Raw genomic sequence first — 17,379 nt, 5'->3', positions numbered from 1 at the left:
CAGTTGTTCGTTCTTCTCTCTATCCTGACGAGCAGACCACATCCCGCTGGACGCTGCTGCCACCCCTCGATCTCCTTGCACTGGAGTCGTCGCCCTTCTCACCTCAGCTTCGCGGACCTCGTGCACCTTCTCCCTTGCTAAGTACGTCTAGGCGGCCGCCATACTCGTTGGCTCCGCCGACTCCCCCTGCGGCGCAAATCTCAAGAGCCCCTCCAGCTGCTCTGACAGCTCGATTTCGTGCATCCCGGCTCGATTACTTCAAGAAGGAAGAGGATGACGATGAGGTGGAGCTCCTGGGCACGGCCGCCTGCGGCGGCGGCCTCTGGTGCACGCGGAGGTTTCCGTGGAGGTGGAAATTTAATTCGACCTCACCTGGCGCTGCAGGTCTCCCTGAGCTCCTGCTGCCGGTAGCCGACTCCCCGAGCCCCAAGCACGAACAAGATACCGTGCCGCACACCTGAAGGTCACCCAACTAGTACCCATAACCCAAATCCCCTTTTGAAATCATGTGCTTTCTATTTTCATGTCAAGATTTGGTTTCATCTTTGTTCACAAGGTGAATACCACTAAATCTTTCATTGTTCATACATTCACAACCCACACATATATATCACACCTGCTTTATGAACCACCTCCATGAATACAAAGCGCTCCCATGAAAACTTGGACAAAAGTAGGAACTAAAACCAGGCGGCCGCCATACACGTGCTTTGATTCAAATAATTTTGGCAGTCTGCCGATCGATCAGGAGAAATCTCTGCCAAATAATTTCTCCAGTATGCAGCCATGTTGTTTGATTAGTCAGAGTTTTCTTAGTATCTTCAGACATAAGTGGTGATGTGGCCTAGAACAGGAAAACTCTGAAAAATACCTTTTCCTTGAGAGATTGGTAATGTCACTTGGACTGGAAAAACATAGCTAGATAATACTGATTAATTCCACCCTTGGCATGATCATAATCGTGTAGGCTATCCTTTTGCTCTCCAAACACCGGCAATCAATTTTTCCATCTATATTATTGAGCATATGACGGGTACATGATTAAATATGCTGGAAATATCATGGACTCACTAACATATGCCTCATCTGGCCTTTTGTTGAGTAGGTTTGCATGCTTCAGATTAAGATTTGGTCAGCGTAGTTGCTGGTCTGTTGTGTTTTGTTCTTCTCTGATGCAAATAGAGGCATGCTTGTTGATCATTCTCTATTCTCATACCTTCTTACAAATACATGGTTATGCAAATGAAGGCCTACATCGTCGTTTAAAATTCCCCATGACATAACAAATATTCATTAAAAATAAAACGGTAGCAACGGACGGACACATTTTCCTATTAAATATTATGACGAAAAGGCAAATTGAGGTGGTTATGGTCGATCGACTTTGGGGCAGAAATTTTGGTCGCAAATGTTTTTGTCAAAAAAGTTTATTCTTTTCTCTCGCATTGCAACAGACGGGCAAATTCCAGCGAGCATGCATGTCACCGGCCACAACGTCCCAACTGAGCTCGTTGGCCAGCTCCACAACGTTGTCACTACCAAGAACAAGGAGGTGTATGTGATACGTCTCCGTCGTATCTATAATTTTTGATTGTTCCATGCCAATATTCTACAACTTTGACATACTTTTGGCAACTTTTTATACTATTTTTTGGGACTAACATATTAATCCAGTGCCCAGTGCCAGTTCCTGTTTGTTGCATTATTTTGTTTTGCAGAAAATCCATATCAAACTGGGTCCAACGGGATAAAAACTTATGGAGATTTTTTTTGGAATATATGTGATTTTTGGGAAAAAGAATCAATGCGAGAAGATGCCCGAGGGGCCCACAAAGACGGAGGGCACATCCCAGGGGGTAGGGCACGCCCCTGGTCCTTGTGGCCACACCGTAAGGTAGTTGGTGCCCTTCTTCTGGTGCAAGAAAGTTAGTATCAGGATAAAAATCGTGTTAAAATTTCAGCCCAATCGGAGTTACGGATCTCCCGGAATTTAAGAAACGGTGAAAGGCCAGAATCCGGGAGCGCAGAAACAGAAGGAAACCGAGAGAGAGAGATCCATCTCGGAGGGGCTCCCGTCCCTCCGCCGCCATGGAAGCCAAGGACCAGAGGGGAAACCCTTCTCCCATCTAGGGGGAAGGTCAAGGAAGAAGAAGAAGAAGAAGAAGGGGGGCTCTCTCCCCCTCTCTCTCGTTGGCGCCGGAACGCTGCCGGGGCCATCACCGCAACGACAATCTACACCAACAACTTTGACTCCGTCATCACCAACTCTCTCCCCCTCTATGCAGTGGTGTAACACCTCTTCTCCCCGCTGTAATCTCTACTTGAACATGGTGCTCAATGCTATATATTATTTCCCAATGAATAATGGCTATCCTATGATGTTTGAGTAGATCCGTTTTGTCCTATGGGTTCATTGATGACCGTGATTTGTTTGAGTTGCATGTTTTATTATTGGTGCTGTCCTATGGTGCTCTCCGTGTCGCGCAAGCGTGAGGGATCCCCACTATAGGGTTTGCAATATGTTCATGATTTGCTTATGGTGGGTGGCGTGAGTGACAGAAGCACAGACCCGAGGAAGTAGGTTGTTTGCGTATGGGAATAAAGAGCACTTGGTACTTTAAAGCTATGGTTGGGTTTTACCTTAATGATCTTTAGTAGTTGCGGATGCTTGCTAGAGTTCCAATCATAAGTGCATATGATCCAAGAAGAGAAAGTATGTTAGCTTATGCCTCTCCCTCATATAAATTTGCAATTATGATTACCGGTCTAGTTATCGATTGCCTAGGGACAAATAATTTTCTCGTGACAAAAAGCTCTCTACTAAAACCAACTTAGTTGTGTCTCTATCTAAACAGCCCCTAGTTTTTATTTACGTGCTCTTTATTATCTTGCAAAACTATCCCATAACACCTACAAAGTACTTCTAGTTTCATACTTGTTCTAGGTAAAGCGAACGTAAAGCGTGCGTAGAGTTGTATCGGTGGTCGATAGAACTTGAGGGAATATTTGTTCTACCTTGAGCTCCTTGTTGGGTTCGACACTCTTACTTGTCGAAAGAGGCTACAATGATCCCCTATACTTGTGGGTTATCCAGACCTTTTTCTCGCGCTGTTGCCGGGGAGCAATAGCGTGGGGTGAGTATTTTCGTGTGTGCTTGTTTGCTTTATCACTGATTTTATTTGCTGTTCTTAGTTGTTTTATATCTTTAGTTATGGATATGGAACACGAAATACCAAAAAAATTAGGTGTACTTGCTATTCATGGAGATGGGGAACCTCCTAAAACTCTCGATGCTCATTATGTGAAAGATATTATGCACTACTCTAATAATGCCGAGAAAGCCCCATTCAATTATATAATGGGAGACACGTTGGATCAACGTGAATACTTTAGGGATTATCGCTTGACCTAAAAAGGGAAACTATTATGGGACCAAATTTATATGTTGCATTGGTATGCTCGAGATCTATGCCTGAGATATGATTATACTTGTTGCTCTAGGATGAAGGCTCCACACCTACCCTTTTCATGTAAATTTAATGATAATAAAACCTTGGCTTCTTATGCTAATGGTATATATGATTACTATGATGTGGAACAAATAGAATAATTTGTTGCTTTTAAGGGTGCTTGTGAAATTAAATGTTTGTTTGAAGAGTATGAAAATTGTGATGATCCTGTTTACAGATCTGAAAATCTTGCTATACTTAAATATTGTTATTTGAATTATAAATACAATGCCGATATTGATGCATTTATTGAGAAGGTCTCTGCTGTCCGAGAAGAGACTAATATTTTGCAGGAAACTATGGAAGAAGAAATTGATGACACTGTGAACTCATTGGATGAAAAAGATGAGGAGAGCGAAGAACAAAAGGAGGAAGAGCGGATTGATCACCCGTGCCCACCTTCTAATGAGAGTAACTCTTTATCCCATACATTGTTAATTTCCCTTCGTGCTTACCGAAGAATGATTGCTATGATCCCTTTGATTCGTTTGAAATATCCCTTTTGATAAATTGATGCCTGCTATGCTTGTGGCCATGATGCCAATATGAATTATGCTTATGGAGATGAACTTGCTATAGTTCCTTATGTTAAATATGAAATTGTTGCTATTGCACCCACGCATGATAGTCCTATTATCTTTTTGAATTCTCCCAACTACACTATATCGGACAAGTTTGTGCTTATTAAGGATTATATTGATCGGTTACGTTTTACTATTGCACATGATGATTTTGATAAATATAATATGCATGTGCTTCCTGCTCCTACTTGCAATTATTATGCGAGAGGAACTACATCTCCGCCTCTCTATGTTTCCAATACGATAAAATTGCAAGAAACTGTTTACACTATGCATTGGCCTTTACTTTGTGTCCATGAATTGTTCTTTTATGACATGCCGATGCATATGAAGAGAGTTAGACTTCGATGTTGCATGATATATGTTACTTTTTGCTCACTACTAAATCACAAATCATTGTTAATTAAAATTGGCTTTAATATACCTTGGGATCCGGATGGATTCATTACTTGAGCACTTTATGCCAAGCTTATCGGAGTGGCGGACTCAAATCGGCTTACGTACTAGTATGATTTTTCTTTGGTAAGATGGCGGTCTAGCTAGTTTAAACTTGCCCTTGCAGCTGCTAGTACTAGTAGTGGTCCAAGTAGAAGCTTCGTCTAACCCTGAGAAATGGGAACACCTGTGACTAGTCAGACTCATAGCCTTGTTTCCCACCGACGAAACCCCCTCCGTACTGCTAATGTATGAGGGACGATAGAGTGACACGTCGGCGCATGGTTAGTGCATGGACGATACATCCTCCTCCATCTCAATCGAGCGTTGCAGCATAGTGGCGCAAGTTGCATCGTACGTCGTTCATTTATACCTTCCGCAATAATAGTACTCTACGATGCAGATGCAGATGCAGATGCTTGTGGTAGCATCGTACACCCCACGCGGTGCACGTCAAGTGAGGTGGGTCATGTGGACGGACGAGGTTTAGAGAGAGCGCCATTGATGCCAGCTTGATTGCCACGTGAGTCGTCCTGAGGCTGAGGTAGGTAGACAGCCGCAGTCAAGGGAATCACTAGTGCATGCCTTGCCTTGCCTTGTATAATTAAGGACCGTCACCATATATATATACTTGTTCTTCTTCCGCCAAAGGTATTGGATCCTCTTCTTCCATTCCAGTTAAGGTCAGCCGACGTACCTCCTTGATCCTCTTCTTCTCTGGCTGATGCATGCATGCATACATCCATCCAGTTGCGCTCTCTATTTTCATTTTGCTGTCAATTTACGGTCGATATATATATATATAGATGGGCATCACGGTGACGGTGAGGCGGGCAAGCATGGTGAGGCCAGCCAAGGAGTTGCCGCTGTCTCGGCTATGGAACTCCCACCTCGACCTGCTGGTGCCGCGCTTCCACACGCCAAGCGTCTACTTCTACCGCTGCCCTGAGGAGAGGGCGCCGGAGGGGTTTTTCGACGCCGACCGGATGCGGGGAGCGCTAGCTGACGCGCTCGTCACCTTCTACCCCATGGCTGGCCGCCTCGCCCGGGACAAGGACGGGAGGATTGAGATCGACTGCAACGGGGAGGGAGTGCTCTTTGTCGAGGCCGACGCGCCCGACGCCACCGTCGCCGACTACGGTGACTTCGCGCCCACCATGGAGCTCAAGCGACTCATCCCGGCTGTCGACTACACGGAAGAAATATCCTTCCCACTCGTCCTGCTCCAGGTCAGCTCATTTTCTTATGCCAGTTATAGTTATTGGGAGCTTAATTAGCGCATCTGCAACATGCCAGTTACAGTTATTGGGAGCTTAGCGAATCTGCAACGCTCGCCCACAAATTTGCTTCAGCGTCGTCTGTCCGCATACACGGACCAGTCTACGGATATGGATGCGGGAGCCGATCATCAAACGCTGCCCGCATACATTTCAACCACTGTTTCAATCAAATGGACGAAATCCATGCAAACATGGGGATTTTATTAAAGTTCGGATAAAATTTACATAAAACGGATGATATTTCCACCGTTCAACTAGAAACTCTAAAAATAAAACCTAAACCATATACCGGACGACAACCTCGTACGCATGGCCACCTGGTCCTGCCGCACCGCCATCGTTGTCCCTCCAGCGGCGGAAGGGCTCGTGGATGCCTTCTGCTCCCAGAGGAGCCGCCTCGCCTCCTGTTGCGCGGTGCGGTGGGCCGCCTTGGCCACTGCTGATGGCGCCGGCGAAGCCCCGGCGGCGGCCTTGCCCCTGCCGGCGTTGCCGGAGCCGTCGTTAAGCGACCGCTCCTCACAGATCTTTGCGTGCTCACCCTCAAGGCGGTGGCGGCGCCTGGCGACGCCACCGTGGTGGTGACAGAGCGGTCGAGAGCCCACATGGCAGTGAAGTCCCCCATTCCGGTGCCACGTCCGTCTTGGCGAATGCGGAGCAGCGAGCGGGCTTGCGGCGGTCGTACCGTGCCTGCTGCCTCGCTGCGCGCTCTGCCTCGGATACGACGGCCCTCGAGCCCGAGGCACCACCATAAACGCCTCCTCTAAGGTAGTGAAGGATATGGCCACGCACCTTCGTGATCGCGGGCGGCAGCTCCTTATTTATCGGGTGGCGGTGATGTCGACGAGGGACCGTCAATTCGGGCATAACTGCTGCGCGACGGGAGGCGTCACCGGCTCATCCTTGATGCGGTGGAGGCACTGAGGACGCGGGCTCCTCCTTCACGCGCCGGAGTGGGGATGTTGGCTCCCGCTTCATGCGGACGCGCTTCATGGACTGGCTCCTCCTTCACGCGCGCTGGCGATGGTGGTGCCGGGCCCATCTGACGGACCGAGCACTCCGTTATGATCTCCATCTGACAGACGATCGTCCCTCAGAGCCGTCTCCACGAGGAGATGTGGCTGCTGCTGCAGCTGCTTGTCCTCGTCGTCGTCGGAAGAGACGACTACCTCTTTCTTGCTGGAAGAGGCGCCCACCGCCGTACACGCTGATGGTCCCAGAGAGCGAGGACGTTGCCATGATCCGCCTGAGGAGGGACTTGTACCACTTGCGTCTGCCGGCACGGAGAACCAGGACTTCGGCATTGCCGCTGGGCTCGGGATCAGTGACTGGGAGGGGGAGGGGACGGTGCTCGTGGAGGGGTAGTGTGTCTCTGTTTGTCGCCGGCACATGGCTTATATAAGCACGACCAGACTAGACGAAGGGACGGTTCGCCCGCTTCAATGCAACATAGCGGCCGGAGTTGGTTTCTCGGGACGTGGCATCCGCATTAAAGCAGCGACGGACGAGAGGTCATGTCCGTCAATGCCGACCTCCCATCCAGTCAAATCATGGGCATTAATGCCAGCCGTTGCATGCTCCGAGCCAGCGTGAATGTGGCATGGCAAGCGACGCGGGCGTTCGATGGAAAGGGCGGGGGAGGCGGGTGGGATTTTTGGGTGGGCCTGGTCAGTCAGAAGCAGACATGGCAGCGGTCCGGACGCCCGCAACCCCCCCCCCCCCCCACTTTGTATCCGATTTGCGGAAAAAAGAGTGTTCGGGCCGCCGAATGGATCGATATAGGCCCGCGTTGGATGGCTTTCAGAGTTCGGACCACGCGATCGAGACGTATGCGGGCGGTTTGATGGTCGGCGTTGAAGATGTCCTTAGAGTACAACCAGTTGTTGGCTCCATGCAGCTGTCCGGGACCATCGGCGTAAAGCCAAGCATAAAGAAATACAAAAGTCAAGCATAAAGAATACCATGCAGCTGGATGAAGATAAAAAAAGTAAAAGCTGAGCACTGCCATAACCAAGGTCTAAGGAGGGTAGAGAATTTCATTTATCACTTGGTGCACTTCTACGTTTTTCATATATATTTCAAGAAACTAATGCAGCTTGTGTCATTGAATGCACATCGCCAGAAGGTCTGAAATAAATCTAAAAACACATGAGCACCAATGTCAAGTCTAAGACTTGAACTTTGGTGAACTGGGGAAACAATTGCCCGCCTAACTATCGAACCACATGTTGGTTTGCTGGCTGAGTATATAATTGGAAACTGGAGAATAAGTCCTAACCATAGAAATGTGATTCACCAATGTCTGATTGACTCCTTCAACATACAATTTGATCAATTTTTTGGTGTGCGCGGATAATGATATAATAGCTACTACTCCAGTTAAAGTAATATATACGGTGAGATTCAGGTGGTCCTCGGTCCATCATTGGGATTTGAGGCCACACAGCCCAACCACCTCGGAGGTTGCCTTTATTAGAGAAGCTAATAACATGAGTTGGTACATACTTCCTCCGTCTTGGTTTATTGGTCTTTTTTGTATTTAGTGTAAAATTTTGGTCATAAATTTAACTAACAGAATGTCAATGAATGTCATAAAAAATTATGCCATTGAAAACTATGTTCAAATACGAATCCAAAAATATAATTTTTGATGACATGCATTAATATTTTGTTAGTTAAATTTATGGTCAAAATTTGACACAAAATACGAAGGGGACTAATAAACCACGACGGAGGTAGTACTACTGTTTTGTGTTTTTTTAATGAATTTGGTGTGTTTGCTGGCACATACTACAATTTATTGATTACCTCATTGGTAGATACTCCCTCCATGTAAATATATAGTGCATACCTACTTTTGCCCCAAATCAAACTTTGTAAACTTTGAAAAAGGTTATTAAAAATTTATCGACATCTACAATACCGATGAAATATATTGCCATGCCTCTTACCTATTTGGTATTATAGATATTCATATTTTTTCCTACAAAACTTGAAAAATATCTAATATGTACTGAATATTGAAAAAAGGGTGTGTAAAATTCCTAACCTGGAAGGTGTGATTATTACATGGTCCTCACTAGCCAAATATATTTCTCACAAAGGCTAATGGGCAATAAAGAAATACAAAAGCCAAGCATAAAGAATACTACCATGCAGAGCTGGACGAAGATAACAAAAAGTAAAAGCTGAGCACTGACATAACCAAGGTCTAAGGAGGGTAGAGAATTTCATTTATCACTTGGTGCACTTCTATGATTTTCAAGAAACTAATGCAGCTTGTGTTTTGATCCTTGCATTTTTACTGTACACCAGGTGACCTATTTCAAGTGTGGAGGTGTCTCCCTCGGTGTTGCCACACAACACCATGTCGCTGATGGCATGTCCGGCTTGCATTTTATTAACTCATGGTCCAACCTCTGCCGTGGAGCTCAAATTGCAGTCATGCCCTTCATCGACCGCACCCTCATCCGCGCTCGAGACCCTCCGACTCCATGTTACCCACATGTTGAGTACCATCCATCCCCAGCCATGTTGTCATCCAAGCCCCAGGATCTCCCTTCTAATTCTAAGCGAACATCACCTGACACTGCTGTTGACATCTTCAAGCTCACCAGCTCAGACATTGGCCGCTTACGCTCGCAGCTTCCCACCGGCGACGACATGCCACGGTTGAGCACGTACACATTGCTGTCTGCGCATGTCTGGCGTTGTGTCTCTCTTTCACGTGGCTTGCCATCTGATCAGCCCACCAAGTTGTATTGTGCCATTGATGGGAGGAAACGGCTGAAGCCGCCGCTACCGGATGGTTTCTTAGGCAACGTTTTGTTCACCGCCACGCCGATCGTCGAGGCAGGCAAGGTGACCAGAGGGCTGGCGGATGCAGCAAAGATAATCCAAATGGAGCTAGATAGGATGAACGATGACTACTGCCGCTCAGCATTGGACTACCTTGAGCTGCAACCTGATTTATCGGCCTTGGTCCGAGGAGCACAAACCTACCGTTGCCCTAACCTCGGAATCACCAGCTGGGTGAACCTGCCCGTCCACAACGCAGATTTCGGATGGGGCCGGCCGATGTTCATGGGTCCTGGCGGCGTCGCATTTGAGGGGCTCGCCTACGTCCTCCCAAGCGCACACAATGATGGGAGCTTGTCCATCGCCATCTCTTTACAAGCCGACCACATGAAGAAGTTCCGACAGTTGATCTTCGTACTGTAAGCTAATTGGCATTACTTTAACACATGCCAAAATTAGTTGCATGCATGACAAGAAATTTGATTTTGGATCTGTAATCTATTATTTTGAGCTTCCCTTTTGCTAGGCCAAATATGTTACTCCTGATTTCCTGCACAATAAAACACCCATTTGGACCTTGTTTTGAGCAGTTCCCAACACGCACTGGTAGCTACAAATAATGTGAATATTCCATTGGTAGCTATCAATCTCTTATATTTACCAATTGGAGGCCCCATATGAGCCTCCACATCATTAAAAATATCTTAACCGTTTGATCTACGTAGTTGATCGATCCTAACACCATAATTTACGTTACTATTGCATGAAAAAAAGACCCAACCTGGCCCAAACTGCACGTAAACCTGACCCAACCTAGAGCAGTTATTCGTGATGAACATGACGACTTGGTTTATACCCAAGGTACGAGATGTGGATGCTGCTGAACTTCTTGCTATACGAAATGGAATGTATCTTCTTGCCAATATGGGATGTATGAGAGCGGAGGTTGAATCAGACTGCACCTTTGCGGTGGAATCAGTTCAGCTAATGGATAATTATCAAGGACCAGATGTTGCAGTTCTTGCTGAATGTAAGCAACTCTCCATCGACTTTGCAAAGATCACCTTCAAGCATTGTTTCAGAGAAGCAAACCAAGTGGCTGATGAGTTAGCGAAACAGTCTTTTAGATCGAGTTCTTCTAGTTCCTGGGATGCTATCATCCCTGACTTTATTTCTCATCATCTTGTAAATGATATGACAGTTATTTGAGAAATAAAGTCTAATTATGCTCCAAAAAAAACCTGACCCAACCTAGACGTAATTAGCAGTGGACACAATTCATCACCAGCGTTCAGATCTTATATCTAATCAGAGAAAAATAAAAAATAGAAACCATCTATTTTGAGGAACTCCCATATCTCTAACCTAACTGCCACCGTTCCTCTGCTGATTCTTGGATGCTAATCAAGTCTAGCCATCGCCCGTCCTCTCCTAATCCCGACGTGGCAAAGGCCGGACGCCAGAAACTCTGGCGTTTAGGTCCGAAACGTAAGGGTAAACAGCAAGTGCCGTGCCACTGTTACAAACCAGCAAGATCACTCGGTATTACGTGGAAGTGTTGCATGCACGTAACCAGAAGTTTGTTAGTCAGGTAGTTAATCGTGGTAATACCGAGTGATCTCGCTGGTTTGGCAACAATAATGGCACGGCACTTGTTGTTTACCCATACGTTTCGGACCTAAACGCCAGAGTTTCTGGCGTCCGGCCTTTGCCACGTAGGGACCAGACCAGGAGGTGGGCCATGGCCAGACGCCGTAGACCATGGTGTCTCCCGTGTAAGCAAGACACCTTGGTTACTTACGTCTCAAAATGGGTCAGATCTAGAAAAAGTTTTCAATAAGGACCAAATCATACTAATCTTTTGTGGATGGGCCAAAACAGTAAAAAAAAGTCCTCTTGCGGTGACCTGCACAGCATGCATGGCTGTGTTCGGCGGACACGAGCACGTGAAGGCGGTGAAAGACATGGGACACAGGGGACATGGGGACCTGCAGCTGCAGACTCGCACATCCTAAAACAAGAACGGCAGCAAGCCCCACGCTCTCTCAGCGATTTGCGACATCCGCCGCCCGATTGAGCCACCGGAGGATCTGGGCGGCCGGATCATTACCAAAGCATTGTAGGAATGAATAGTTACCTCTCCAGTGTGCCACTGCGTGTAATTACGGTGCCCCGCTGAGGGCATTCTCGTCATTTCACGCACATACTTATAAAAGGCAGCACGCCTGTGGTGAAACCCTAGCCGCCTCTCTCCCGCACTCGCGCAACCCCATCTCTTCCTCCTGCCTCACCTCTCTCTCTTCCTCCAAACCCTAACTCGCGCCCGCCTCCCTGCCCTGCCGTCGTCATCTCCTTCCTACGGCTGGCCGCTGCCGCACCGCACGAGGTGGGATGCGACCCATGCCCCCGCCATCTCCTCGGCTTAGCCGACCACCCCTCCTCTACATTCCTTCTTGTCTCACCACTGTTGGACGAGGAGGAGTGGACTAGCCGTTGCTGGCGGTGACGCGGAAGGAACGGACTGTCCTCCGTCATGGAGCGAGTAGCGCCCATCGTAGGCTCTCCCATCTGATACTTCTTTTCACCAGGAGGGGCATAACTCGATCGGTGCTACTCGTCTACGACGCCGTCGGCGAGCTTGTACAAACGCCTTCGGGCGCGGTCCGCCGTGTCGTCTCCGGACTCGTCTACAACGCCGTCGGTGAGCTCGTACAAACGCCTTCCGGCGCGGTCCGCCGCGTCCTCTCCGGCCTCGTCTACGACACCGTCGGCAAGCTCGTACAAACGCCTTCCTGCACGGTCCGCCGCATCATCTCCGGCCTCGTCTATGACGCCGTCGGCGAGCTCGTACAAACGCCCTCCAGCGCGGTCCGCCGTGTCGTCTCCGGCCTCGTCTACGACGCCCCCACACACGGCCACCTCCTCTCGCCGGCGTCAATCGCTCGGCGGCTGGGCTTGCGTTTGGCAGGCATGCATGCATACTCCTCTAATCGCATATCCCACTTGCATGCACGTTACAGAAGGAGAAGAAATGAAATTACTTTGATTGACAAATCAATGACAATTAGTGCGCGGCCAACAGAAGAAAACTGCCATTGCATGCAGCAGGCGTTTGCGTTAACTAGCAAAAAGTGCCTGTGCGTTGCAACGGGAGAAAAATTTATCGCATGTGTTCTTTAATTTCCCCCTAAAATAAATATATTTCCATGACTATATCACAAAAATGTCAATGATAGACGGAGTAAAATTATTTTGAAATCTGAACTGCTTACAAGAATGTCAATATAGTTGGAGGGATAGTTGGGGCGTCATAAACTTATCATGACTAGTAGAATGCCCGTGCGTTGCTACGGGCTACAATGCATACATATAGATAGTAACCTGCACAACTCAATAGGTATATACTAACATGCCCTGCACAACTCTCTGTTGTGCTCTCGAGGCAGTCATAGAAAAATAAAAACATGTCCATGAATTCATTCATGGAGTTGGATAGTCAAAGATACATAATGAACCAAAAAGAATCAGTAGCAAATCATGACTAATGCAGATGGCAAAGCTATTGGGAACGGTTCATCACATGGACAAACATCAATACAACATGGAGAGAGATAAATTTTCACAATGAATCACTGTGTTTTTTTTTTGAATCACTGTGTTGGTTGTATAGACATCATCAATTATAATGGACGGGACAATTTATGTGATTTAATCCTTGCAAGTAAAGGTTTATGCAGTATATAGATTTTCTATGACTGCCTCTTGCATGTTCGATTTTAAATGCAAAAGATAGGTTGCATGAATGTACCAAATATTCGTTAGAGATTTATTCCCACTGTATTGAAGACAACTATAGGAGTTCTATTATATTAAAATATATTTGCAAGTGGCAATAGGATAAACTTAATTGACACAAATACTATAGGCTAACTTGGAAACAAGCCTAACTTACATATTTACTCCCTCCGTTTTTTTACTCTGCATATAAGATTTGGTCAAAGTCAAAATTTGTAAAGTTTGACCAAGTTTGTTGGAAAAAAAATATCAACATCTACAATACTAAAGCTATATGGTATGAAAATTTCATGATGCATCTAACAATATTGATTTCATACTGTGAATCTTGGAAAAAAAATTCTACTAGCAAAAGGGCCTATGCGTTGCAACAGGTATAAAATAAATTTAAGAATTTGTGTGGTAATCGAGATTTTACCTGTCGGTAGTATCAATTTGTAGGTTCCAACGCGTCTGCTTCTGCTTTATCTTCCCTTTGGTCTGAAACTACTGGGAAGCCATGCCACCATCAAGATGCAACGCTAATCCTTAATAATCAAAAAATGATACTATTTACGTATGGATGTGAAATTGGCTTATAAAGAATAACTTCTTGATCAAGCTGATTAATCTTTTTTTCAACAAAAGCTGATTAATCATGACAGATTTATGCTACTTCCAGAGACTACACAAATAATGAATTATTGTATTTGATCGTGGTCCACTACTTCAGCCATGTATGCACAACAAACCTAAGCGGCAATCATCCTCCAAATCCAATCCCATCCCGCAGTTCTCCTTCAGATCCTTACACAAGGCATATATTTTCCTATCTTTTAGGCGTCAATATACCACATACTAACTCCATGCTACACTAAAAGTGTTGAATTATAATGCCTTAATTTTCAGACCCTCTAGGTGATGCTTTTTCATGTCTAGAATTGACCCTCGAGGCGATGCTTTTTCATGTGTAGAATTCAGCATGTTAGGCAAGAGCGTCAATCAATCTATACTCCTTGTGGACTAACATTGAGAAGCATAAAAAGGGTTAAACCTTTGACCCATGCCGCGCCACTCCTTTGTTGATTCGCAGTTATGTCGACTAAAGCATTGTCTATGTGAAATATCCTATTTATTTAAGAAATTAAGACATACTCCCTCCGTTTTTTTAGTTTGCATATAAAATTTAGTCAAAGTCAAACTTTTTAATGTTTGACTAACTTTATAGAAAAAATTATCAATATGAAATCAGTATTATTAGATGCATCATGAAATTAACTTTCATACCATATAACTCTGGTATCGTAGATGTTAATACTTTTTTATATAAATTTGTTCATACTTTGTTTAGTTTGAGAGCTGATCAAATTTTGTATGCAAAGTAAAAAGAAACGGAGGGAGTAATATTAGACATGAGAGACCAGTCCAGTTTTTGTTGTAAAACTGCAGGATGTTTCAGGTCCTTTAAATCAAATTAGATAAAATTGAACACTTAATTACTCATATCTATATGATGACCTGAAGAAGGTGTCAAGCCAAGCATATCAGAATAACTTTATTGTGTGCTCCTATATCATGGCTGAGAATAGAAGGATATATGAAAAAGAGGAGTAGGAAGACTGAAGTAAAACAATAGGATCTGCTTAAAATTTTACCATATCTGGCAGATGTCAATGAGCCTCCATAGCAAGCAGTGCTCTACTGACTTGCTGAGTACGCAGTCTGCAGCTAGGACCATCATGGGACTATAGTTAGCCCACTGTTTTGTGTGTGTTTTGGTCCACTTGCACTCATAGTTCTTCCACGAAACAGAAGCTTCCCACTGTGGCTCTATGCATGATCAATAGAATGCAGTAGCCACTAATTGCATGCGACCGTAATTAGTCATGGTCTCATTGAGTTTCTGCATTAAATTTCCATCGTTCGTGTCAAATGCCTATGCATGAGGCCTGTCTGTCTGTACCTTGCTACAAAACAGCTGGACAAACAGGCAACATCGGTCAGAGCAAATTGAAATTTTAACAGTGTAATCTGGCTGCCATATTGACCCTTGCTTTTTTTTTACTTGCATATTGATCCTTGCTTTGAAACTTTAGACATAGATCAGTTGAGGAGCTACAACTATCTGTCAGGCTCTTCCCACAAAAGAACTGACATGAGATGCTTTGTGCGTACTACATGCATGCTTGTTGTATATCTACGCCGCCTAGGAGCTCATGCGATCGCACCTGGCTACGAGAGCGTATGCATGCATGATCGCCACGCGGATGTGCAACGCGCATCTTTTAGAGTGACAGCTTCCATCGGCCCATCGTCATGTTAGCTTTACCCCCGGGGGTGCACAATGCACGCTGGCCTGCACCTTGATACTCCAGTAACTCCACGGCTTCACGCACGCAGCATGCCCGCTGCCAAACCGGGTTTGATTGCGGCGCCCTTGTCCATGCACTATCGTGGCTGGCCTGGTTCGCCGATGGCAGCCTGCTCCGTGGGTCGGCGCGGCATGCTCTGATCGGGTTCGAAGGCGGCAGCCTCTTCTGTGCTCTCGTCCCCGTCAAGCGTCGGCACCCTCATACATGTCAACTGCACCAGCGCCTCGCATTGTCGGATGTAGTCTGGCATGGACGCCCTCGCGGTTCATGTTCTCCACGGTGGTGGAATCCTTCCGCCCGCCGGCGTCAGCCATGCACTCTGGTTGTGTTGCATCCGGATGAACGCCAACTCCCCATGAACGCTTCGTAAACATTGCATCACTGACCATTGATTCACATGCTGTCATAACTTAGCGCACATCCACGTCAAGATCTGCTCCATGATTTCCGTAGAAGTCCATTGAAGGACAGCGACAAAGAGGAAGGAATCACGTAGCATAATTATATCCAAACCAGTAGCAGAAATCTGAAACTATATATTCGGCACCCAAAACTAACGGCGGGAGGTCATGGGCTCCTGGCCATTGGGATAGGTATATATGTCAGCTGCCTTGGACGTACGGAGGCGTTGGTAGCCAGTCGTGGCGCACCCGCCGGCGCTGCCCGACTCAGGGAACTCGAGCCGGCCATCGTGGCCTCATGCAGCATGGCGCTGACGTTGATCGACCGCGCGGCCATCTCCTCCGCCTGCCATAGCCGCCGCGGGTTGCAGCTCCTTGTTGGGCGCCTCCGCTTGCCCTCGCTGCAGTTCATTATTGAACAACACTATGGCCATCACGCCGCCATGTTCGAGTACGTCGGCACCACAGAGGAAGGATGCGACCACATTAGTTGCTAGAGCTACGTGCGTGATGTAGGATCGAGCCGCGGGGGCTCGCTGCCGATCCACCTCATCGACGGAACCTTGAGTGGACGAGAGATGGATTTCGTCCGATGCATCAAAGAGAAGATTGAAGCTAGTAGGAGGGGGTGCCGCACAGTCTCCACGATCAACTCCGTATCAAGACCCGGGGCAGACGACACCTACGCCAGGCCATATCCCTTGCACAGAGGTAGCTGGTCCACTACCGTGACCCTCTTTTCTTCTAAAATAGATCCGAAGAGAGACGGTCAGATAATACTTTCGTTTTCTATATCCAGCAAGACGTGCGACGTTCGTTTTTCCTTTTTTTCATCAAGCCGGTTTTGTTCCACATCGTTTGTTTGTTTTTTCCCTTACATGTGTGTAAATTTATTTTTAAATCTTAGCCGTCAATCTTTATGATTAACATAAAATTAACTGATATAAAGAGACGACGTATGGAGAACTATGAAAGCCTCCGTCCTTTATTATTAGGTAAAAGAGGTAAAGATAAACTTAGTCAAAGTTGATAGAGTTTGACTTTGACCAAATCTTATATGCAGACTAAAAAGAAACGGAGGAAATACATACTTACATATATAGGTCACTGAAAGGATTAGCCACCTCTGTAGGTATTAGGTAGGTACTATTTTTTCAAGCTCATAGTCGAGTGCAGCAGCACATGACTTTTAACCATCAATTTTTTTCCAGAGATTTATGGTCAAAGTATGA

At 46.2% G+C, this 17,379-nt stretch overlaps 1 protein-coding gene across 1 annotated transcript; it reads left to right on the top strand.

Annotated features, from left to right (window-relative positions):
* The first annotated feature begins 5,188 nt into the window (after positions 1 to 5,188).
* On the top strand, positions 5,189 to 10,158 carry LOC123075881 (hydroxycinnamoyltransferase 1). Its single transcript, XM_044498384.1, has 3 exons — positions 5,189 to 5,208; positions 5,332 to 5,754; positions 9,118 to 10,158. Exons 2-3 carry the CDS (start codon positions 5,332 to 5,334, stop codon positions 10,021 to 10,023), a joined length of 1,329 nt encoding a protein of 442 aa, XP_044354319.1. The 5' UTR covers positions 5,189 to 5,208; the 3' UTR covers positions 10,024 to 10,158.
* The last annotated feature ends 7,221 nt before the right edge of the window (positions 10,159 to 17,379 follow it).

The sequence above is a fragment of the Triticum aestivum genome, chromosome 3D (genome assembly GCF_018294505.1).
Source record: "Triticum aestivum cultivar Chinese Spring chromosome 3D, IWGSC CS RefSeq v2.1, whole genome shotgun sequence".
Classification (NCBI taxonomy): domain Eukaryota; kingdom Viridiplantae; phylum Streptophyta; class Magnoliopsida; order Poales; family Poaceae; genus Triticum; species Triticum aestivum.
This window is presented reverse-complemented; position numbering and strand designations above follow the sequence as displayed.

Excerpts from the sequence above, each read along its gene's own strand:
- LOC123075881 (XM_044498384.1), top strand. The coding sequence starts at position 5,332 with ATGGGCATCACGGTGACGGTGAGGCGGGCAAGCATGGTGAGGCCAGCC. Across the intron at positions 5,755-9,117 it reads TCCCACTCGTCCTGCTCCAG|GTGACCTATTTCAAGTGTGG; the intron begins GTCAGCTCATTT and ends ACTGTACACCAG.